A 24,958-nucleotide genomic window follows, 5' to 3' on the forward strand; every position below is an offset into this window, starting at 1 on the left:
TCCCCCATACCATCTCAAAAACCCAACTTGAGAGTAATATCAGCAAGATGGCAGCAAGTGTCTTCTGAAGAAGCTTGTTTCTGACAGCTGCCTGTGGACAAATGGATTTTGTGAGATCAAAAAAATCCAGTGTAGTAGTTTCAGCACCAATTGAGTGAAAAACCTGAGAGCAGGTGCACTGAAGAAGGTATGAATAGATTCACTTAACCTTGCTTCCAATTCCCCTAAGAGTGGCTCAGTGCCAAGAGAGACTCCATCATGCCCATTTCTGCCAGAAAAAAAATGAAAGTAGAAGGCACAAACACTTGCTTTCCCCAGAATTATTGGATGCTTCCCTCCAAAACAGCTTCTTATCCCAACCAGCATATTGTGTGGTTAAGTTATGTGATTGGTGTGTAACATTTCACTGTCTCAAAGGCACCCATGAGCCTTTTGAAAGTCCAAGCTTGGTATATGCCTGAAAACATGGACTTCAGAGCTGAGCACTGGTGGCTCATACCTGTGTTCTGTCTACTGAGGAGACCGAGATCTGGGTGGTGTTCATGGTTCAAAGTCTGCCCACAAATGAAAAGTCCTCCTATTAACCAGAAAAAAAAATTGACGAGAAGTATGGCTCAAGTGGTTAAGCAAAAAGTATCTTAAATTGTCCGCTGAGACCCTGGGTGTATCCATGTTCCCCAAATCTTTGTTAGGCCAGTGTCTCATTGATGGACCAATTCACCTCATTTCCTAAGCACAAGTCTGGCAGCAGTACTTGGAGACACTCATTTTCACTTTAAAAATAAAAAAAAGAAAAAAAGAAATTGCACCCTCTGTCGGTTATTTTATGAAGTGTTTCATATTAGATGAAATTTCACTTGAGAGTACGTATGGAGGTGGGAGGAGATGTGCATATTTGCTACAGATTTGAGGATATAACTGAAATAAATTGACATGCCATGGCCTCCAGCTTTACAGACACACACAGGTCAGCAAATGATGGGCCTCACACTGCCTGGACAATGTAGCATGTGTGCTATATATTGGTGGTCCACAACCTTGTGCAGGTTTTGAGTATCATGTCCTCGCAAAATAACCAGGTGGTCTGAGCCTACCCTGAGCTTAGCTGCAGGCAGCAAGTTTGTACAAGACATCAGCTCTGTAAAGGGAAGCATGCACACATGGTGTTTTTCGATGGAGGTTGCTCCCCCACGGAACCCCTCTGTTGCCCTCGGGTCATGTCGAGGCTCTCATCCTCACGCATGCTTCCCACTAGTTCTCTGTTTGCCATTTGTCCAAGATCAAGAAGTACCTTTGTGCAGGTTACTAACCTCTGAGTGGAATCTTGCTGTCTGCATGTTGGGGGTCAGGTGGGAGTGCCTCAGATGAGGTGACTGTGAGTTCCTCATGAAGCAGGTGACAGGAAGACAGTGGCTCCATCCCTACCCCTCCATCCCCACCGCCACACAGTCAAAACTGTCTAGATCTCTGGACCAAGCAGCTTCTCCAGCACATGGGACACCTGCTTTGAAACAGTCATCTAGATCCTTCCATTAAAAAAAATGCAAACAAAGCTGGGTGCTAAAAGTGCTTAGCCTACTGCTTTGTCAGAGAGAAGATGGCCTAGTATAAGGCAAGTGGCCTTTGTCCCTGGACACTCTCTTACTTGCACCCAGGCATCCCCCTCCGTTTGTGTGGAGCCTGATGAGGCTGAATCCTAAAGAATGAGTGCATTTTTCTCTTCTCCCCTACCCTGTTCCCTTTCCCAGGCTCCCCGGAAGCTTCAAGTGAACCTGGGAACCTCCAGGGCCCCTTGGTCAGTAGGGACTCATTGAAGTTTTGTGCTCTCCTGATATATCATGGAGCCTGACACCATTACCCATCTCTATCACTACCCTTCATTAGTTCCATCCTGGAGGCTCCTTCCTCCAGCTATGCCCAGTCTCCATAACATGTATTCAAGTATCTTTTAAGTACTGGAAACCACTTTCTGGGTAGACCCATTGGGTCCTATGCTAGGCCTTGTAGATTTTCTAGTGACTACCAGAAATTACTCCCTAGTCTGCTGCCTCTTCAGTCCCTATTCCTTACCACCGCCACCCTCCCTACCCCATATCCCCACTCCCCCAGTCCTTCCACCTCCCTCCAAATCTAGAAGCTGGAATGTGGTTCACCCTGTGGCCACTGGGTGGCAGTGAGAAACACTTTCTTACAGCCGGGGTCCTGGGGCTCTCCTTTCCTATGCAAGGATGTTCAGATTCTGTGCACTGAACACTTTGCTGCATCTTGTTATCTGTGTGGCTTTGGGCAACCTCCTTGAGGAGCTGAGTTTCTGATTCAGCTTGTCTGGACAAAGGCTGAAGTTTACCTTCCTGAGAAGTTGTAGGTAATGTGGCTGACGGTGGTTGGGAGGTTAGGGAGTGGGGTAGTGTCAGGAGCTTGAAACACCTTTAGACTCCTGGCAGCCCACAGATTGTGCTTGCCTAGCCTCACATAGAGAGGTAACACAACCCTGTCTGGAAGGCTCCTCTAGGAGGAATGTATTTCCCCAACATCCTTTGTCACTGAATCCCTGGAGTCCATGCCTACCAAAGGCCTCAATGGCCAAACAATCAGTCTTTCTCCAACAACAGGAGCTCAATAGCAGCAGGCATCCTGGAAACAGAACAGGAAGAGGAGAAAAGTAACAGGAGAAGGTCAGAAAGGAAGAAAGCAGAAGGAAGGAGTCCCAATACCATCCCAGACAAGATAACCACACGGCCATTGGGAATGCAGATTGTCTGAAATAAGACAGCCTGGTGTGCCAAATCTAGTTGTGTGAGTTTGGGGAAGTCTGCATGAATCCAGACGCTTCCCAATCATTTCTTCTTTCTACTGCCTGCACTGTCTTCCTTCTCCTCTTCCTCCTCCTCCTACTATTATTATTGTTGAGTTATTATTATTATTTTGCTGGGTTGTGGGGCTTGAACATAGGGCCGGGTGCTGTCCCTGAGCTTTTATGCTCCAGGCTAGTACAATACCACTTTGAGCCACAGCACCACTTCTGGTTTTCTGGTGGTTAATTAGGGATAAGAGTCTCACCGACTTTCCTTCCCAAGCTGACTTTAAACTGTGATCCTCAGATTTTAGCTTCCTGAGTAGGTATGGTTTCAGGTATGAGCCACAAAAGCTTGGCTTTGCTTTCTTTAGCCTTGTGTTTCTGTTCTATCCCAGAGGTGGGGAGGGGATCTGTTGGGCCCTCCGCTCCTAGAGTAGAGCCAGGCCTGTGGTGGGAGCTCAATAAATATCTGTAATGAATTAACAGGAAGAAGCTGCTGGTGGAACTTGGCAACAATAGCTTGTCTCCTTGCCTTCTCGAGTCACTGAATTTTACAGTCACTGGAACTCTCCGGAGGCTTCTGGTTCCTGTCTTGCTTCTCCTGAGTTCTGCCTCCCAGCCATCCCCTCTCCTTTGCTTCAGACTTAATGAAGGAGAAAGCTGGCTGAAACTGTTAGAGACCATCTCGCCTTGTAAGTCTCAAACTTGACTATATAATATTCTAGTGTGGCTCCCACTCCTGAAGATTCTAGTTTAATTAGTATGGGTTGTATTCTGAGCTCTGGAATTTTTAGTGTCTCTTCTGGTGCTTTTAATATACAACAGAATTTTAGAACTGCAGATCTGGTCCACTCATCATTTCATAACTGGAACCTTAGCGAGGGGAGGAGCATGTGTAGCAGGTGAGTGGCAGGGCTAAATTCCAGTCAGTGAGCCTTCTCCACTTTATCATCTGTTAAAATTGCAGTTGAGAGACACCTGACATTTTTTAACAAGTTCTTCCAAAGATTCATTTTATTGTTTTCCCCAGTCCTGGGGCTTGAACTCAAGGCTTGAACAGTGTCCTTGGACTTTTTCAAGGTTAGAGCTCTACCACTTGAGCCACAGTGCAACTTACAACCTTTTTTTTTTTTTGTCTTTGTGTGTCATGGGGCTTGAACTCTGGGCTTGGGTGTTGTCCCTAAGCTCTTCAGCTCAAGGCTACCACCCTACTCCTGGAGCCACAGCCACACTTCCCATTTTCTAGTCATTAATTGGAGATAAGAGTTTCACAGGGTTGGCTTTGAACAGCGATCCTCAGATCTCAATCTCCTAGTAGCTAGGATTATAGATGTGAGCCACAGCGCCTGGCTAACTTCCAGCTTTTTCTATGTATGTGGTACCAAGGAATCGAACCTGGGTATTTGTGCATATTAGGCAAGCACTCTACCACTAGGCCAAACTCCTGGCCTGAGTGAGTTCATTTTTTTTTTTTGCCAGTCTGAGGCTTGGACTCAGGGCCTGAGCACTGTCGTTGGGCTTTCTCAAGGCTAGTGCTGCTGTACCATTTGAGCCACAGCCCCACTTCCAGGTTTTTTCTATGTATATGGTACCAAGGAATTGAACCCCGGTCTTTGTGCATGCTAAGCAAACACTTTACCACTAGGCCAAACCCCCCACCCCGGAGTGAGTTCATTTTTATTTGTATTTTTGTAATGCTGATTCTGGGGCTTGAACTCAGGGCTTTTTCCTCTTGCTTGACTTTTTCACTCAAGGCTGGCACTCTGCCACTTAAGCCACTCTTCCATTTCTAGATTTGGGCTGGGTAGATGGAGTTAAGATTCGCTCAGGTTGTCTTCCCCAGCTGGCTTGGAGCCTCGCTCTCATCAGATCTCAGCCTTCTGGCTAGTTAGGATGTACAGGCATGAGCCACCAGTGCCTGACTCTCCTTCCTTCTAGTCTACTTGAGAATACCACCTCAGCTGGGGCTGGCTCCTGCCTGCTCTATGTTGTCTTCATTTACTCAGTGTCTTGGAAGAGATCCCAAGGCCTCTTCCTTGACCTCCCCCCTCTCCTGTCCTACCTCCATGTCCCTCTCTGTCCCTCACAGGTTTGTTTCTGGCCTTCCTTCTTTTACTTGACCTTCCACCCACTCTTTCTTTCCCTGGCTAACGCCCTCTACAGGTCACCCCTGCCCCATCTGCTGCTCCCAGTATGACTTGGACATCAGAGAGCCTCTTTTTCTTCCCTTCTCACCAGTGACTCCTCACCAGCTCGGCAGAGGGAGGGGGACCCTAAAGATCCCCACTGTCCTCCTCCACAGCTGGCAAATAGCGTACTTGAATCATGGCCTTGGAACACACATAATCTGCTTTTATTTATTTAAGAAACCACCCACAGCCAAAACATACCACACTGATAAGGGCTCTGGAGAAAGATGATCCAGCGTAGATAAACTGTCCCTATGCTAGCAGAACAGTAAAGAAAAAGTAAAAGGAGCCTTGTTGAAGGTGTTTGGGGGTATTTGGGGCCATCTGGAGAGTTCTAACACTCAGTAGCCCCAGCTAAACACAGACCACTGGAATTTTTGCATGCAGCTGTTAAACAAAAAGGGAAACATCCAGGGCATCATTACAAACGCTGCCACCCCCATGGGAGGCCAGGAGGCTGTTCTGTTCCTATTTTCTATGCTTGAAATCACTGCTCCTCCCAATCAGTCCTGATTATTACTCCACCCTCCGGCCACGGCCCTGGGCTCTATTGAGTGGAAGACAGCAAGCAAAGCTTCACTCGGGTCCACAGGAAGAGTTCAGACATTTCACATGAAGACGCTTAACCTTGTGTAGCAAGGATGAACACAGCCTCTGTGTGTTGTGTATGTGAATGCAAGAGCTGGGTACAAAGTGAATTTATTATTTACCAGTTATTTCCTTATGTACCATCTTTTTTTTTTAATACTGAGATTTTAAACTCAGAGCCTAGTGCTTGCTAGGTGAGTCCTCTACCAATTAGGCTGTGTACCATCTTATTTAATTGTTAAGGAACTAGGATGAGGTGGGAGTTTTTAGACCAATTTTCAAAAGAAGTAGACTTAAAAGTTACTAGGTGGTCCAAGTCTTCTCTTCACTCTGATTGTCTTTACACCAATTCTAGATGGCCAAGATATTTATTTTTATGAAGGGAGAGGTATAAAATCTTCACATAAGAAGGTTGTCCAAGCCAGGTGTGGTGGCTCACGCCTGTAATCCTAGCTACTCAGGAGGCTAAGATCTGAAGATCGCAGTTCAAATCCAGCCTGGGCACCAAACTCTGTGAGACTCATATCTCCAGTTAACCACTGGAAAACTGCAAATGGCATTGTGGCTCTAGGGATAGAGTGGTAATAAAAAGTTCAAGCCGACAAAAAAAAAAATAAAGAATGTTATCCAAAGTGATGATTTGAGACAAGGGTGGCCCAGCCTGGGCAGGAAGAGAAGATGACCGAAAAATCCTAAATCCAAAGGCAGACCAGACACTTATACCAAGACCCAAAGAACACTATGGGATAGAAGAATCCTGACAACTGATGCCACGGTTGGCAATTCTCTTGAAGAAGCTGGGCATGAGTGGCTGGTGCCTATATCTTTACTTACTTGGATGTATAAGCATTACAGGATCAAGCTTTGAGACAAGCTGGGGAAGAAAAGCTGAGTTAGAGTCAGTTCCTCACGAACACACAAAATAACGTAGCAAACAGCAGCACTTGGCTCAACGGGTGGAGCACATTCCTACATCAAGCATGAGGCCTTGGGTTCAAATCCCACTGTCACTAGGAGAAGTGGGGTAGCTTTTTTCTACTTTTCCTTTACTTCTCCATGCATAAAATCCCCCCAGAAGGCAGCATTGTGCCAGGGCCCTGAGAATGCACAAGGCAGTCTATGCTTCTCATCTGGGCCCAGATTCTTGGGAACTTGGGCTTTTCTTGTCCTTGCTGTGCTCCTTTAGGCCCCTGGATGGTGACAACTCCTGAGTCTTTACTAGCCTTGATGGTCCTTCTGTCGATAGTATTTTGAACACTTCCCTTCACTAAACCTTTTTGAGAGTTCCACCTGCTCAGCCCCTGACTGATGAGGAAGGACCTGAGTGTTCTGAATGATGCTGGAGGGAGAGCTCTGCTCAGTGGTTGGATGTAATGGAGCAGGCACCTGTCTTGCTCAGGGAAGAGTACTCAGCTCTAGTCCATGAATTTTCATAGGCCAGAGGCCCTGGCATTCTCTAAATACGTAAAGACTGGAATCTTCCTCTCGTGGGATGGTCCAGGTAGCGCTGAGACTTGAAGGTGTTGTTCCTTTCCTATCAACTGGGTATGGACCTTGGAAAACTCCCCCAGTGAAGCTTCCAAGATCTCCACCCACAGTCTCCACAGTATCTACTGTAGGTTCCTCTCTCTGATTGGTTGGTCCTGTCAGCGCCATCTTGTTAAACTCATTTCATTTGAGAAGCTTTCCCGTACATCCCAGGCCATCTCCAGGCAGGCCTTTATATGTGAATCAAGTCAGAAAAGCCTAGCTGAGGCAGAACTCAAATAAACAATCTCCAACTTAGATGGTTCAGTGGAAAGTTTTTCAATTTTAAATGAGTACAAAAGCTAGAAAGAAAAAAGACAGAAACCAAACCTGGAAGTTGTGAATGTCATTCTTTCTCCTAGGCTAGGGATGTGTGCTGCAGTACTCTCACAGTACTACTACTGGGCAATACCAGTGGGCCCATCACCCAAACCAGAAGTGGTACTGTGGCTCAAAGCGGCAGAGCACTAGCCTTGATTGGAAAAGCTCAGGGATAAAGCCGAGGCCCGGTTCAAGCCTCATGATTGTATATATACACACATACATACATATATATACATACGTATGTATATATATTCATTCATACATATGTATGCATATATACTCATTATCTTTAACCATACGAAGGAATTTCAGTTCAACCTATCAATTTATGAGTTCAAGGTACTTTCCCTTCATGGTGAGATGCTTGGAGCAGATCCCCATCCTAAAGTGAGAAGCGTTTATGATTTCAAGATGGCCACTTTCCAAGGAAGATGAGAACAAAGGGCAGAGATAGATAACAGGCCTCTCAAAAACTGCAACTGTAGACAGGGGAGTCATTTTATAGCCGGGGATCCTCTTCTCCAGGCAAAAGGAAACTGTCATCCAAGAAAGTTTTGAATTTCTGCTCCCTCTAGCCAGCTGTCCCCAAAGCACCTTAAACGCTGGACCTTCAGGAAAGGGGCTCAGGTGCTGCCATTGGTTGTTGGAAAGTTACTTTTGTTCTTTGTGATTCCCCTCCACACTCTCCTGTACAGAGGACATGTAGAGAAATAAAGGGTCATTTTGTTTGGTAGTGTTTTGTCTTGTGGTGCTGGGGATTGAATCCAGAGCTTCGTGCATGCTGAACAATGCTGTGTTGTGAAGCCACCTCCTCAGTCCAGGTGAGAATGAAAGCATCTGAATTCCCAGGCATTTCTCTGAGAGGCAAAGGTTGGAAGTAACAGGGCAGTTATGGCACCTACCTGTATCATCTTATACAAGTCACCTTCAAAACTTCACTTTCAAAAAAGTTACTTTTAGAATATGTTTCTTCCTTTGTAAAATGCTCAAATGTACCTCACAGAATTATTACTACGGACATTTGTTGTGCCCTCTGGTTATTCATTCCATCCCATTGGAAATATTCAATACCAAATTTACAAGAAAGTGGCAAGGGAAAGAATAGATCAACCACCACACACACACACACACACACACACACACACACACACACACACACACACACACACAGTTGCATATCCCTACTCTCTTCCTCTGAATACCACATGTTCCCTAAAACTAAAGTTATTCCCTGACACTGCCTTAGTACAGTCCATATCTTCAGTACCATTAGCCTAGATACAATACTCCCATCGAATCCAACCCCTATTCTCCAGTTTCCCCAGTTGGTCCAATAATATCACATTATATTTTTCATCCCCACAGGTCAAGATCTGATCTGTGATCATTTGCCACATTCTTACCTTGCCTCTTTAGACTTCTATAATCCAGAACATTTCTATAGCTTTTGCCTTCCATTTTGTTCACAGTTTAAAAGGTAGACTGTATATATGTGTATGTATGTATGTATGTATGTATGTATGGATGGATGGATGGATGGATGGATGCCAATACTGGGGCTTGAACTCAGAGCCCAGGCATTGTCCTTGGACACTTTTTGCTCAAGGCTAGCACTCTGCCACTTGAGCCATGAGGATGTGGTACCAAGGAATAGAACCCAGGGCTTCATACATGCCAAGGGCTTTACTCCCGGCCCAACAGTTTTGCGTTCTTATTTTGGATTGGCCAGACAGTTTGATTCCTGTGATGGATTCAGTCAGGATTTTACGGGAGGGATGCTGTGTCTGTAGGAAGTGATGAAGGCTTGCTGTCCGGCTTCCCAGCACCGTCATTGAGGGTGTCATTTTTGATCACCTGGACACTGTGTTGTAACATCACCACCGAAGAGAATTATACATACCCTACCCTACGTCAAAAATTCCCTCTAGATTTGGGGTCCTTCTGTAATTCTTGTTGGAACTAATCTTTATAATAATGGTTGTCAAGTGACTTTCTAGTCTCTGCATTGTGCTGTATTGCGTGCAAGAGTCTTTCCTTCTTTCCCATTTGTTTATTCACTTAGAATCAGTGCAGGCACCTGGATTTTTATTTTACCAATGGTTTGTAATTCATTACAAAGGTAATTTACTTAGTACTGAAATTGTCCTAGATTTGATCACTGGAAGCCATTTAAGCTACCTGCTGTCATTTTGTCTTTAGGATATGCCCTCAGCAATTTGAAGCAGCCACTTTCTGACATAATAAGATTAGGATAGTTAGTTTTATGTACCCATTTGCTTAGGGTAAGGCATGACCAGATCATATCCGCTGTCTCCTGTACTTAGATGTCAATGCTACTGCTTCTTGGGCGTTTTAGACTCAGGTAGAAACTGCATCATTGCCTCTGTCCCAATTCTCAGGCCTTTGCACTCACAGTAAGTTATGCAACCAGCTTTACTCATTCTCTAGGCTTCATCTAGAAATGACAGAACATGGGACTTCTTGGCCCTCATAACCATGTGAACCAAATCTATAATAAACATGCTTTCATAGCCTCTCTGTCTCTCTCTGCTCTCTGTCTCTCTCTGTCTCTCTCTGTCCCTCTGTCTCTATCTATCTATCTATCTATCTATCTATCTATCTATCTATCTATCTATCTATATGATATATATAAATATACATACATGGGGTAGGGAGTTTGGCCTAGTGGTAGAGTGCTTGCCAAGCAATCATGAAAACCCAGGTTCGGTTCCTCGGTACCACATACACAGACAAAAGCTAGAAATGGTGCTGAGGCTCAAGTGGTAGAGTTCTAGCCTTGAGAAAGTCCAAGGACAGGGGCCGGGAGTTTGGCCTAGTGGTAGAGTGCTTGCCTAGCATGCACGAAGACCCGGGTTTGATTCCTCGGTACCATATATGTAGCAAAAAGCCAGAAGTGGTGCTGTGGCTCAAGTGGTAGAGCCCTAGCCTTGAGAAAATCCAAGGACAGTGCTCAAGCCCTGAGCTCAAGCCCAGGACTGGCCAATAAATAAATAAATAAATAAATATACATATACATTCATGTGCATACATTTATGTGTGCATATATACACAGATATATACCTGTGCTTTAACATGATGAAATCACATCAATGCCTACAAATCTCAAACTACAGGGTTTTTTTTTTGCTCCTTTCTTTCCTATGTGTGCGTCCCTTCTTCTATGATAAGAACACTGAACACTGTCCCCACAATGCCATACGTTTACTCATTTGCTGTATGCTATCAGGTGTCTAAAAGACAAGATCTAGAAATTTCCCTCCATCTTCTAAGTAGCGCACAAGCCAGTCACCTGATTTCCACCAGCCTCATCCACCCACATGAAACATTGATTCAGAGTGAAATAGTAGGAAGAAATCAATTCTGTACTAACTAAGCATCTATTTTTCTGGTGATAGCGAGTCGTGGCTGAATCGTCTGGATTTTATTGAGGGTGCTTCGCACAGAAATGGTATTGGAGGTGGTGTTAAGAGCCGCAAGCCCAGTCAAGCTGGAGGCAATACAAGTTGTACGATCTCACATTCAAGGCAGCAGCAGGCATTCCTTCTGAGTCCACTTTTGCACACAGTTTTAGATAATGACCTTGATAGTGACCTTAGCCTCAAGCTCAGCTCTCATAGTTCTGGAAGTTACTCAGTATGCTTTTGTAAGTGCTTCCCCCCCCCCCCACACACACATCAGTTTTTTTTTTTTGTTTTTTGTTTTTCCAGTCCTGGGCTTGAGCTCAGGGCCTGAGCACTGTCCTTGGACTTTCTCAAGGCTAGAGCTCTACAACTGGAGCCTCAGCACCACTTCCGGTTTTTTTCTATGTATGTGGTCTCGAGGAATCGAACCCGGGTCTTCGTGCATGCTAGGCAAGCACTTTAACCACTAGGCCAAACTCCCAGCCCACATATCAATTTTATTTGTATTTTTTAGCCAGTCCTGGAACTTGAACTCAGGGCCTGAGCACTGTCCTTGGGCTTTCCCAAGGTTAGCACTCTACCACTTAAGTCACTGTACCACTTCATTCCCAGTACATCAGTTTGATTATGTAGAATTTGGTTTCATAAACTTTCCCTATCCTGGGTCATTTTACTATATTTGCTATTTGTGTGTGTGTGTGTGTGTGTGTGTGTGTGTGTGTGTGTGTGTATTGCTATATAGAAATATATATAAATATAGATATTCCTCTAAAATTTTTACTTTCATTGTTCTCATTTAGATAATTAACTTTCTTGAAGTTATGTCAACCTGTTCATTTCCCCCTGCACCTAAGGCTATGTCTTAAGATAAGAATTCTAGAATGTTCTTCTCAAAGTGTGGTCCTCGGTCCCAGTGAGGGTAAGGGGGTTGCTGAAGAGAAATATACAAGCTCAGGCTTCACTCCAGACCTGTTGAATCACAATCTGCATTTTAATGAGGCCTTAGGTAAGTAAGAGTTGAGGACAACTGTGCTAAACCCCTAAAACTGCAGCCTCAAGCAAGGATTAAGTGCTGATGCTCTACTTGGGGGATGTTAACTCAAAATAGCAAAAGCAAGAAAAAGAGAAGGGAAAGGCCAGCTGGATAGAAACACAAGGTAATGAGTTTCTGGTTTGGCTTCTGCATTCTAACGAGTATCAGGGGACACTCACTGCAGGTGGCCTGGCAGACATGCGCACTTGTCATGTGGTAAGTCTTTGGACAATTGTATGGAGGAACTGTGCCCCAGAGAAATGTGACAATGGAGGCCAGTACAGAAATTTATCCCTATAAACTTCTCATATCCTGTTTACTATTGGCTATTCCACAGGAGGTTAACCTCCATGCCTTTGCGTGTTTTATCACTCAACCCAAATCCCCAATTCTGCATGACAATCCACAACTAATGAATCCTCCCGACTTAACTTGCTGCCTCCCTGCCCTGCCACACTCAGCACAATGTTCACAGTGTCCACTCCCACACATTTCCCACACCTTACTTAAGTTGTGAAGTATCATTGGTAGGTGTAGTCTCCTTTTTTGTTGGACTATAGTCTTTTCTTTATAGTATAAGTTGTGTTACAACCCAACTCTGGTATTATCGGAGATCATAAGTGGAAAACAAACCACAAGAAAGGGTTCTTCCCTAAGTGGAAGAGTTTAGGGGGCCTGAAGGTTCAAGAAGCATATGCACGATCCATGTGTTGCTATTCAAGGTCCCTGTGCTTTTTCCTACCATGACAGCTTGTCAGGGCTATGCATTTAATCTCCTTTGCTAATCTCCTATACTGTCACCAGATTGGGGTTCATATTTAGAGTTTATCCAATGACTGGAGGACATAAAACTCTTTCTTAAAGTTTCCCGAGAGGCTCTCTATCTTTCAAAGCATTTCAGGAGTTGATAATTATCTGCTAGTTGACCTTGACTGCCACAGTGAACATGGGCACATTCAGTGTGTCATCTTCTGCCTTCTGCACAGAGCCCTTTGCTGTGGGGGGACCTGGATGACTGCATAGTGGTCAAAATGCTTTCTCCTACAGGTGCTCTTCTGAGGAGCTTTGAGCTATATCGAGCCCCAGTGTCTTGGGTCACTAGAAGGTGACCCACAGGACATCTCTTTGTGCTTGTCTTTAGATCCCTTTAGCCTGAACTTCTTGACCTTCAGGCTTTTGTTTTGGCTTCACCTTCGGGAAGGACTAGAGCATGTTCTTTGAGTGCCATGTTGGTGGAAAGGCTCTCTTGTATCTTATAGTCACCAAACACTGTCTCTAAACCCTTATGGAATGGTTTATCTCTAAACCATGTGGGGCTATCACATATCAGGGTCATTATCATCCCTTTTAATATTAGTAATCTCTATTGATCTCTGAGGGATGAACAATACAATCCCCAAATCCATTTTGAGGATTTGTTTTCTAGAGTTATCCTGGTGAAAGCAGTTGTTTTCGCTCTTGTTTCTGTAAGCATCAGGACCCAAAGTAGAGATTAAATGCAGACTGGGAAGACAGCAAGAGTAAATGAAAGGGAAAGGAGGTTGGCAATTGCAGGCAATTGACAGGCAATGCAAAGTGTGTGCCTCAAGCAGTTAACTGCTTCCTGACCAGCTATAAGGGCCAGGATGGGTTACTTAGTATGTCTGCGTTAGCCATGCAGTATATCTCTGGGCAGGCTATACTGAAAAAGCATCTCAGAACAGCCCATGAGAAGAAAGAAAGCATTTCTCGAGCAAGGCTTCCTCCCAACTCTTGCTTCTCCCTGGTCAAAATGCTTTCCATATGGAGAGAATTCCCTCCATTACTTCACCCAGCCCCTTTGAAGGCTGCTCAGAAGCCAGAGCCCATAGCCTGTAGTGTGACATTTCATCTGAATCCAGCAGTGGTTGGCTTTTAACTATGATCCTCTAGATCTCTTGTCTCCTAAGTAGCTGGGTTACAGCATGAACCACTGTTCTTGGCTTCTGGCTTGTTTTTGAGAGATTACCTCATTAACTTTTCCCTGAGTTGACCTCAAAATGCTATTCTTTTGTCTGTTTTTGCCTCCAGAGTAGCTGGTATTACAGATGAGTACCTCTATCGATCATATTTTGTTCTAGTTGGTTTTTTCCCAAGTCTAATTCATCAATGTTTTTCCCTGTTCACTGTGTATGTTTTTTTGTTTGTTTTTGCCAGTCCTGGGGCTTGAACTCAGGGCCTGAATGCTGTCCTTGGGCTTTTTCAAGGCTAGCAGTCTACCACTTGAGCCTCAGCACCACTTCCAGCTTTTTTCTCTGTATGTGGTACCGAGAAATTGAACCCAGGGCTTCATGCATGCTAGGCAAGCACTCTTACCACTAGGCCATGCTCCTGGCCCTAAAAATGTCATTTCAGCACAGGAACACAGTGTTTTTTATTATTTTTTTTTTGCCAGTCCTGGGGGTTGAACTCAGTACCTGGGCACTATCCCTTAGCTTCTTTTTGCTCAAGGATAGCACTCTGACATTTGAGCCACAGTGCCACTTCCAGCTTTTTCTGTTTGGTTCATTGGAGATAAGAGACTCATGGACTTTTCTGCCAAAGCTGGCTTGGAACTGTCATCCTCAGATTTCACCCTCCTGAATAGTTAGGATTACAGGTGTGAGTCACCAGCGTCTAGCAAACATTTAGGGGTTATTTATTTATTTATTTATTTTTGTTAGTTGTGGAGTTTGAACCAGCACAGTGTGTACTTACTTCCCTCATCAGGCCAGTCCCTGAACACCTAGGCTATGTATAACTGAGCAATTGCGTTAGGTACTCACTGTGACAAAATGCCTGACCAAACAACTTAAGGGAACACCATTTTAGCTCCCAATTTCAAGGGTTTCAGTCAATGGTTGCTGGCCGTATGTGCTTAGGCAAAACACTGTGTGGATATCTTTACCTCAAGGTGGATAGGAAGCTGAGGACAGAGCTGGAGACCAGGTATAACCTTCAAAGGCATGCCTCTTGGGATTTCCTTCAACTACACACCATTTCCTATGTTTCCAGCATTTCCCAAAATAGTGACACTAACTAGAATTAGTCATTCAATTCATGAGGCCGTGAAGAGACTTTTCATATTTCAACCACAACTGTGGTATAAACAGATGTTCATCATCACACATTTCTGGAAACTAAAAGTGTAGGATCAAGGCATTGGCAGATCTGAAAACACTCTGAAAGCACTAGGGCAAGATCTGTTTCAGGTATTTTTCCTAGCTTCTAGGAGTTCCTTGGCTGTAGCAGTAGGGTTCCAATCTTCCCATGGTGTTCTGTGCTCCTTTGGCTCTGCATCCAAAATTTCCCTTTTTATGAACACATCTATCATATTGTATTTGGAGCTCAGCCTCTTTTGTATGATCTCATCATAACTAATTACATCTGCAATGACAGTATTTCCAAATATGGTCACATTCTTCATTACTAGTGGTTAGAACTTCAACATATATATTCATATGTCAGGAGTTGGGGGAGGGGGTAAAATTCCACCCATAATTGGGTGGGTTTTCCTCTGTGCTATCAATGGAGGCAGAAGGAAACTCTGCCAATTCCCGTGTGTGCTGTGTCAATTGCTCCATCCCCAGTTTTCCTGTTCCCTTCCATACACCCATGGCTTCTTTTAAAGGTTTGTCCCTTTCCCTGGGAAATTGGGAACATTATCTTGCAGATAATGGAATAATGTTCCCAGATGTGCTAGGAACTGTTTCAAATTCTGTTTGTGTAATGGCCTCAGATACAGAGTAAGGTCCAATTCTATGTACTAGGTACTTAAGCGTTTATACAGACCTCATGTTATGGTTTGGGTCTGAAATACTCCCTCTAAAATCTAATGTGCTAAAATCTTGATTGCCAGATGGTGGTGTTTTGGGGAGTTGGATCTGGTAGAAAGAATGTTATCACTAGGGTCATGTCTTTGAAGGGAGTGTTGGGATACTAGTATCCCCTCTCTGTCTCTGTCGCTCTCTCTCCTGGAGGCCATATGGTGAGCAGCCTTATTCCAACATTTGCTTCCTACCACTATGTTCTGCCTCCCATGTTGTTATTGGTCCTAAATAGGACCAAGCAATCAGGACTGAACTCTGAAACCACGAGCCAAATCAATCTTTCCTCCTTATACAAGCTAACAAAGACAAAATACTTCATCTCATTGATGAATAAAACATGCTTGTATTGTACCTACTTTTCACGATAATTAAGACTCAGAGATGGTACTTTATCCCAAATTGTAGCATCTGCAAGTGATTGAGCTAAAAATATGGTCCATCTTAGTAGTATTTTGTGTTCCCACTTATCTTTGTGATTCTGACAACTTGAATAATGAAGTACCATTTGAACTCTGTTCTCATTCCAGGACTTCCTACTACACTGCTCTTCTGAACTAGTTATTTTTCCCCTATGAATGGAAGTGACCATGACTTCTGATATTGAGCATTCAGTTATCACACGTCCTTGTTCAAATCACAAATTGACCTTGTCCCATCACATGTATGTATAGCTATCACTTTATGAATGGAATGTTCAAGCCTCTAATCCATAGGATTTGGGTCCCCCTCAGAGTGTCACACACACAAAAAAGTAAGGGAATGAAGAACAAAATTGGCTAATGGTACAGCCCAACCCAGCTGTCAAATGCATAAGAATTCTTTTCTTTATTTACCAGTCCCGGGGCTTGAACTCAGGACCTGGGCACTGTTGTTGGGTCTTTCTCAAGGCCAGCACTCTACCACTTCCAGCTTTTTCTGTGTATGTGGTACCGAGGAATTGAAGCCAGGGCTTTGTGCATACTAGGCAATTATTCTACCACTAAGCCACCCTTCCAACCCTGCATAGGAATTTTGAACAAGAATCCTTGTGAGGCCGGGAGTTTGGCCTAGTGGTTAAAGTGCTTGCCTAGCATGCATGAAGACCCGGGTTCGATTCCTCGGTACCACATACATAGAAAAAAGTCGGAAGTGGTGCTGAGGCTCAAGTGGTAGAGCTCTAGCCTTGAGAAAGTCCAAGGACAGTGCTCAGGCCCTGAGCTCAAGCCCAGGACTGACAAAAAAAAAAAAAAAAGAATCCTTGTGACTGACAGAGTCAGCACATTTCCTTCCAGAAGCCTCCCCATTGCCTTACTGGAAAAGAAGCCAGATCTTGGCTCTGTCTTCATAGGATAATGTCATGTGGTTTTTCCACCTATCCCAATCCCTGCAAAAGAAGAAAGCAGGCAATTGGAACATTGGAGAGAAACAACAAAAGCTCTTCCACCCCATCAGCTGTCAGGGAGTTCTCAGATGCAAGAAGATAAAATAATAGCTCCATCCTGTACTTAGAATTTTTATCCAGGTAAAGTAGAACCAGACCTTGATTTTACAAGGTGACTACAGATCTTTAGACTTGGCTTGCATGGGGCAGCAGGAAGTATTTCTGAAAAAGGTGACCATTGATACTCTTTGATGTTCACTGGCTGGTGAGCATGGTGAGAGCTGTTTCCTCCTGAGGTATGATTGATACTCTTTGATGTTCACTGGCTGGTGAGCATGGTGAGAGCTGTTTCCTCCTGAGGTATGTCAGGTTGTGTTCTTGTCCTTTGTGTATAAAATCTCATTCTGAAACTCTAGAGCCCTGGACAGAAAAGGGAATAAGGAGAGAGGGATCTATTTGAGGATAAATGCAAAATGAAGAATAGTCAAGAGGAAAAAGATAGATTACTCTCCAAGATATGACTTCTGTTAATCCAGATATGAAAACTGTTGGGTGCAGATAGTTAGGTATGAACTACCTGCTCTGATCTTAGCTGCTCAAAGAGACTGAGATCTGAGGACTGAGGTTCAAAGCCAGCCAAGGTAGAACAGCCTGCAAGAGTCAGGTTTCCCTACCTGTGCCTGTGCACCGCGGAGTACTTTTTGCTTGCTTTTGTTTTTGCTTTTGTGGGATAGGTCTCACTCTGTGATCCTCTTGCTTTATCCTCCATAGTTCTGGGATGATAGGTATATATCACCACATCCAGCTACCAAGATATTCTTAACTGAAGGTTCACAGTGTGGTCATAGCAGCTTCAACTTCTCAAAGCTGGACAGCTGGCCTGGAGTTCAAAGAGAAAAAAAGTCTATTATGGCCAGGTTTCTATGTGTCCACAAGAGAGCAAGTTGGGCAACCACACAGCCTAGAACTAGGAGAACACTGGGAGAGTGAGGGTTCTACTCTATGTTTTTTTCCCCCAGGAAGAGTAGACAATGGATTTGCTCATGGTCACACAGCTCAACAAGCCACATACTTAGACGTACTGAGCCAAAGGTCAGTAATCTGGTGCTTTCCCCACCTCGTTTTGCTCTTTAATACCATAATTTTCTTTTAAAGCACTGCCTTTAAAAAGATGTTTCGTTGGTGAGTGTGGAAAGGCCATCCATCTCTGTGTCATGGTTTTGAAGCATGCTTGCAGCTTCTTCTCCAACCAAATAACTGTGGGGGCCTGGCTGGACACCTGGGCTAATTGTCAAATGTCAGGATGTTAGAGACCCTTTACTATTAACCATAACTAAGAACGGAGAATTCGAGAGGAACGTGCAGCATTTAAAAGGAAAAAAAAACCCAAACACTTAATTTTGTGCACACAGAGAAACCGCCCCTCACCAAAGCACCTGGGTGCATTCCAGGTAGGAGCAGGGGACTGCCCGGTCCTCTGCAGGGAATGCTGCTCCGGCGCCAAGCCTTCCCTAAACTCAGGGTCCCTGACTGGGGGGGGGTGGCTCTCCTGGTCCTTTGTTGCCCACACTTGCAACCCCTCACCGTGTCACGACCCGTGGGGAAACTACAAACTCCAGGGAGCTCCCAGGACCCAGCAGCTCTCTGGTTTCTCGTGGCCGCCCGGCTTCCTCTACTCCAGTCCCCGCCCACCCGGGAACCCTCAGAACCAATCAGAGCGTCCGGGGAGCTCGAGGTTGTAGAATCTCGAGCCCAGGACCCGCCCCTCTTTGTTGCGGTGGCCAATGGACGCATTCGGAACATCGGCGGCTGCCCTTGTGACTTGGTTATATGTCACAGAATAACATTCGAGAATGGGACATGGAATGAGGCGACGACCGCGGCAGTCCCTGCAACCCCGACCTCAGCCGCCGTCCCCGCCCGCCCCGAGACGCTCTGCGGTAATGAAGCCGCCCGTCCCGAGGTGGGTCCACCCCCGGCGAGCGCCGCGCGTCGCCTTCCCGCGCCCTGCGGGCAGCCGGTTCCCCTCCCACCCCCCACTCTTCCACGCCTGCCCGGCGCTGGAACTCGGCGGAAGGGGGGGCGGATGGAACGCGTTCCCCTGGAATCCCGGGCTGGAACCGCCCCGTTCGCGGGCGGGGGTCCTGGGAAAGGGGGTGGGGGAGGCTTCCCGGGCCAAGCCGGGGGCCGCCTTTGCAAGCCGGGGCTGCTGCGGCGCCGGGCGCTCACGTGTCTGCACGTTTTATTTTATTTTATTTTATTATTTATTTATTTTTTGGTTCGGCTCCCCGCTCTGCCTCCTCTGGGGATCGAGGACTGTGAGGGGCGTAGCGGGGCCCTCCGGGTTTCTCCACGCTCCCCGAGTTTGTCTTTCTTCTGCTCACCTCGTCCCCGCCCCCCCCCCCATGCCCTGCGCTCCCTCATCTCCCCCTGCCATCCTTTGCATTCCTCCTCACCCCTCGGCTTTTAGATGTATGTGAAAGGTTGTGGCAAATTCCCAGCCACCTTTCTAGGTAATCGCCAGGCTGGAAGCTGCGGTTCAGTTCCTCGGTGGTTGGTGGCGGCGGTGGTGGTGTGCGGGGTGGGGATGGAAGGGGTCTGGAGGCGTGCGAGGGGAAACCAAGGGGGTGATGCGGAGATCCCCCTCTCCCCAGCTTCCACAGCCCCACCCTCCCTCCCCGCGCTCCATCCCTCCCCACGGCCACTTAGCCCCGGTGTCTGCTGTCCCCGCTGATTTCAGGCACCGCTGGTAAGCGGGAAGCCGCCCGGCCACCCTCGCCGAGCCCCCGCGTCGCTTCCCCTCCGCGCGTCCTGCCGCCGCCGCGAGAGGCATGGAGAAGGCCGCCCTCGCGGGGCGCTGATCCCCCCGCCGCGCCCGCGCGCACACGCCCCCCGCTGCCGCCGCTGCCGCCGCGCGCCCCCGCCGCCCTGCTCGCTCTCCAACGCGCCATGACCGGCTCCGCGGCCGACACTCGCCGCTGCCCCCACCCCAAAAACGCCAAGGGCACCCGATCTCGGAGCAGCCACGCGCGGCCCGTGAGCCTCACCACCAGCGGGGGCTCGGAGGAGGAGGACAAAGACGGTGGGGTGCTGTTTCACGTTAACAAGAGCGGCTTCCCCATCGACAGCCACACCTGGGAGCGCATGTGGATGCACGTGGCCAAGGTGCATCCCAAGGGGGGCGAGATGGTGGGCGCCATCCGGAACGCCGCCTTCTTGGCAAAGGTCAGTGGCTCCCGCTGGCGAGGGCGGGAGGGGCGGTGTACCGAGCGCCTGGTAAGGCGTCTCTGGGGCGCGGGTCCCGCTGGCCACTCCAGCTCCTCCCGCCCGCGCTAGGCTTCCTGGTCAACGTTTGTCGGGACAGCTTTGGAAATTGCAGCCCTGGAACTGAGAGGTTGGGTTGGGCCGAGGTGTCTTCACTAACCAAACTCACTGATTTCCTGAAGGCCGAGTCTGCCCTGCGAAACCACCTACCGAGAACGCACGGATCCCCAAGGACCTACTCTGCTTTGAAGCGTCTCTCCCCCCCTCCACCCCGTAGCAAATGATTTATTAAGTTGTGAATGAATTTGCAGTCAGCCAGTCACTGTGAATCATTTCTAGACTTTCTGCCAGTGTTTTTTTTTTTTTCTTTCATGACAGTGACTTTCACCTCTGAAACTTGCAAAAACAGAGAACTGTCTCTTCTTAGCTTATCCTGGGATCCAAGAAAGAAAGAAAAAAAAAGGAAGAGTTTTGGCTGTGGCTTGAAAGGGACTTTCCAATGCACATAATGAATTAGTTTTTCTGGATAAAAGAAGAGAGACTTCAGGAATGATGCTTGCTTCTTTCTTTCTTTCTTTCTTTCTTTCTTTCTTTCTTTCTTTCTTTCTTTCTTTCTTTCCTTTCTTTACCTTGGAGAGAAGCCAGCTAGGCTATTGGGCTCGGAATCTAGAATGTCATTATGAAAGGAAGGGAATAGCTGCCTTCTAGAAATTTCAAAATATACACTGGGGAGAGATGCTGGGGGAGCCTGGGTGCCCAAGCATAGTGAATGGTTTCCCTTGAACACCAGGGGACACCGGTATGGCTGAAATTCTAGAAATACCCAACCTGTGTCCTCGAAGGCCATCTGGTATAGTCCTGCGCCTGATGACAGCTGAGCCTCTGACCCTGACAGCCAAAAGGATGCATGTGCCCTTGGGATGTGACAGAGTCGCAACTTTCTGCTGTATCAGTCAGTGTTTTCTTACTCTGCTGGTCAAAGAAGTCTTCATTATTCCCAACTAGAAGCTTGTCTGCTTGAACGCCCAGTGTGATTATCCTTGCTCAGCTCTCCTTCAACACCAGCAGCTCAGTTTCTGGTTTGCAGTTCTGATTTCAGAATTTTTCTTTACTTTTGCATAAGCAGCCCCAGCCCTTAAATTTGGAAGAGGTGGCCTCTGGGAACAGGGGTCATTATTGACTCTCTGACTTATGTCCTCAGCTCCATTCCTGCCTTTCATTGTGGATTCTTCCTGCTTCCATTCTGTCTTGTATGTGGAAGCCCTTATCCATGTGGGAACCATGAAATCACAGCATTAATTCTCTTTTCTTGGAGACTGTTAGGCCATCCCAGATGGCCTTGCCAGATTTGAATGTGGAGGAAATTTTTTCTTTGCATGTGTATGTATGAGGTTAATGGAATTTGAACTCAGAGCCTCATGCTTAGGTCTTTTGCTCAAGGCTGGTGTTCTACCACAGGAGTCACAGCTCTGCATTTAGAAGCCTTTTTCTTAGACTAGACACCTACCACACACTTACATTCATACATTTCACCATTAATCCTGGTGTTGCTCTTTGAATCAGGACACAGCATATCAGCTTTCTTTGCTGCTCAAACTGATACTGACCACTACGAGATAATTGTTCTTCTGATAGAAGGAATTCAGAGTAAAAGTCAAGGGAGTAAATTCTAGTCCTGGCTGTGCTACATCTGGTTTTGCAGCCAGGTCATTCATTTAAGATCACAGGGTTTGCTTTTCTTATCTGTGAAATGAGAGTAGACCAGATTTTCTCCAATGTTCTTTCTAACATGCTATAACAGTAGATCTGCAACTCTCTGGATCTCTAATGCTGAACTGTCTAGCAGTCTGCTAAATTATGAGCCCTCAAAATTGTGTCATTTCTGTCATTCTGCATCTTACTTTAGTCTTCTTTGTCCACAGGTAGCACCTTTCACCCTTTCCTGTGTCACAGTTCCTAGACCAACAGACTGTCTTCTCTTCGCCATGTCCGAGGATTATTGTTAGTCTATCATCAATTCCCTAAAACAAACACATAGGTAACACAATATTCTCAAAGTTGCCTGAGTAGTTTAGAACATAGAACTTCTGCTTCTGAAACCTGTACCTGATATGTTCAGTATTATACCTGAATGCTGTGTTCTTAAACAAGGATGTTCCTAGCCAAGTATAGTGGCTACTGCCTATAATCCCGGTAGCTTGAGAGGTAGAAACAGGAGAGCCATGAGTTCAAGTGAAGCTTGGGATATAAGACTCTTCCTCAAAATCAAATATAATGTCCTCTGTCTAATACAGTATCACATCATACTGTACTTTCACAGTAGCCCCGAAGTCACATGACAACTGCTACTCAGCCAGATATTCTCCTGCCCAAAGGTTGGCAGTTGGACTTTTGAATCTACATACAAACATAAATATTTTGTTCTCTTAGATTGCAACTTAGTAATTGGCTTTCTACCTCCAACACCATCATGGCATTTCCTTGGCCTCCACTTTCCCCAAATGTTGGCTCCAAACCAGGTCCAGACATGGAAATGGTTCCCAAAGCTCCTGTGTCCAGAGGCTTCATCTCTGACACAGGGCTGGTCCTAGATTCAACTTGGTAGACTTTCCTCAGTGGCCAAGTCTTCTTCACCTTCTTCACAAATCAGCTTTTTCTGAGGAATTTGTACAGAAGATAAGCCATAACCAATTTATGGTTTTTTTTTTTTTGCCAGCATTGCTCTCTGCATCTCAGAATGTCCTTGCTAGCCAGAAAGGTGGGAAATAATATTTTATAGTAGCTTTCATTTGCATTATTACTTTGAATATTATTTCAAATATTTATTCACTCTTCCCATTCTGTTGTGAATCATCCTTTTGTGGCCTTTTCCTTTGCTGTGGTAAAGCAGATGTAACACTGAATTTACTGTTTGAATGAGTTGGAGTTGTATAGTTGTTCTAGTTAAGATCTTGAATGTCCCCCAAAGGCCCATATGTTGAAGACTCCATCCCCAGCTTTCTTGAGAGACGGTAGAACCTTTCAGAGGTGTTGTGTTATCAGGATGTGTCCCTCTCTGAAGTATTGGGGACACATCCATTCACCAAGAGGTGAGTGTCTACCATGAGGCCTTGTGTCGCCCATACTCTTTTTTTTTTTTTTTTAATGGTTGGTCGTGGGACTTGAACTCTGGGCCCGGGCGTTGTCCCTGAGCTCTTCTGCTTAAGGGTACCGCCTTACCCCAGCACATATTCTTGCTATATGCCAACTAGAAGTCTAAAAGGCAACAGGATCAAATTACCATGGAAAAAAGATGCAGGGAGGAAAGGAGAGAGAGAGAGACGGGGAGGGGGGAGAAAGAGAGAAGGGGGGAGAGAAAGAGAGAGAGGGAATGAGACAGAGACAGAGAGGAGAAGAGAGGAAAGGTAAAAAGTGAGAGGAGGCTAGAGGGAGACCCAGGAAAAGGTGCTGGGCATTGTGGCTGGCCAGAGCCAAAAACTACTCAGTTGAGGAGGAACTAGGATGAGTTCCTGAAGAAATATCCATGGTTTCTTGTGTGTGTGTGTGTGTGTGTGTGTGTGTGTGTGTGTGTGTGTGTGTGTGTTGGTTTTGTGGTTCATGTGTTTGTGTCTCATTCTCACATTTCTTCTAAATTAGGAAATATTTCACACGTAATGATCTTAGCTGTACCCGGGTGCAAACGTGTGAGCTCTGGCCACTGGAGACTTTGCTGAAGGCAGGAACGCAGCCTGAGCCTGCCCTCTGCACTTTCACTCCTACAGCTCTCTCCCTCTCTCCCCTTGTCCAGGCCTGGAATGATCTTGTCTATACTGCCCAGCCTGAGCTTATAAGAGGATCTCTCTACCACACACGATTCGGGTGCTTAGAGCCTGGATCCTATGCTGTATATTTTTTCAGAGCAGAAGTAACAAAACACTCTGCTTTTTCTCAGACTGATAGTTTCTGGGCCTCTTGCTGCCTCCCAGCTCCTTGCCTATCCTTCTCTTTCCCACATGGCAATACCAGCTACATGCCCGTGCTTCCTCATATCCCTTCTTTTTGTTTTCTTCTGACAGCTCATTCAGAGTTGGCAAGAACAGAGTGGAAGAGAGATGGGCCTCAACAGTCTCCCCTGGGATTTTTCTTTTATTTAGTTTGATTTCTTTTTTCTTTTTTCTGTCAGCCATGGGGCTTGAACTTAAGCCCTGGGCATTGCCCCTGAGCTTTTTTGCTCAAGGCTAGTGCTCTGCAACGGTGAGCCACAGCGCTATTTCCAGTTTCTGGCGGTTAGTTGGAGATAAGAATCCCACAGACTTTTCCTGCTTAGACTGGTGTTGAACATTCATCCTCAGATTTTAGCCTCCTGAATAGCTAGGACTGCAGGCTTGAGCCACTGATGCCACTGTCATTTTTTCCCCCTTATATTTTAAGTAGCTCTGGGGGTTGAACCAAAGGTCTTATGCTCTGTAGGGCAAGTATTCTACCACTACTTGAGCCATACCTCTAACCTTGTGTTATTCTTGTTCCTCTTGAATTATCATCTTTTGCCCACTCCCCTCCCTCTTCTTTCCTCCCCAGTAAGTCTCTCTGGGTCCCTCCCTCAGGTCACAGGCATAGTATCTGTGTGGAGGTTCATCATCTTTTCCCT

At 46.0% G+C, this 24,958-nt stretch overlaps 1 protein-coding gene and 1 long non-coding RNA gene across 6 annotated transcripts in view; one reads left to right on the forward strand and one right to left on the reverse strand.

Moving 5' to 3' along the window:
* Positions 1-17,214: 17,214 nt before the first annotated feature.
* LOC150038992 (uncharacterized) lies at positions 17,215-18,742 on the reverse strand. Its single transcript, XR_016534569.1, has 3 exons — positions 18,652-18,742; positions 17,742-17,947; positions 17,215-17,487 (listed from the first exon to the last, which is right to left on the reverse strand). It is a non-coding gene; the product is annotated as an uncharacterized LOC150038992 (long non-coding RNA).
* Positions 18,743-18,989: 247 nt separating this feature from the next.
* Positions 18,990-24,958, forward strand: part of LOC150038993 (tubulinyl-Tyr carboxypeptidase 2) — a 41,851-nt gene continuing 35,882 nt past the window's right edge. For 4 of the 5 annotated variants that reach the window (XR_016534573.1, XM_090328145.1, XM_090328144.1 and 1 more), the window contains exon 1: positions 20,017-20,292. Coding sequence is in view for 3 of the 5 variants with exons in the window: in XM_090328145.1 (XP_090184271.1) it covers positions 20,017-20,292 (276 nt within the window). In the remaining 2 variants the exon portion in view is untranslated. Of the gene's footprint in view, positions 19,031-20,016; positions 20,293-24,958 lie in introns of those variants that run through there. The other variant, XM_090328146.1, reaches the window with a different exon arrangement.

Source organism: Megascapheus bottae, unplaced genomic scaffold, assembly GCF_031878675.1.
Source record: "Megascapheus bottae isolate mThoBot1 unplaced genomic scaffold, mThoBot2.hap1 H_1, whole genome shotgun sequence".
Lineage (NCBI taxonomy): Eukaryota > Metazoa > Chordata > Mammalia > Rodentia > Geomyidae > Megascapheus > Megascapheus bottae.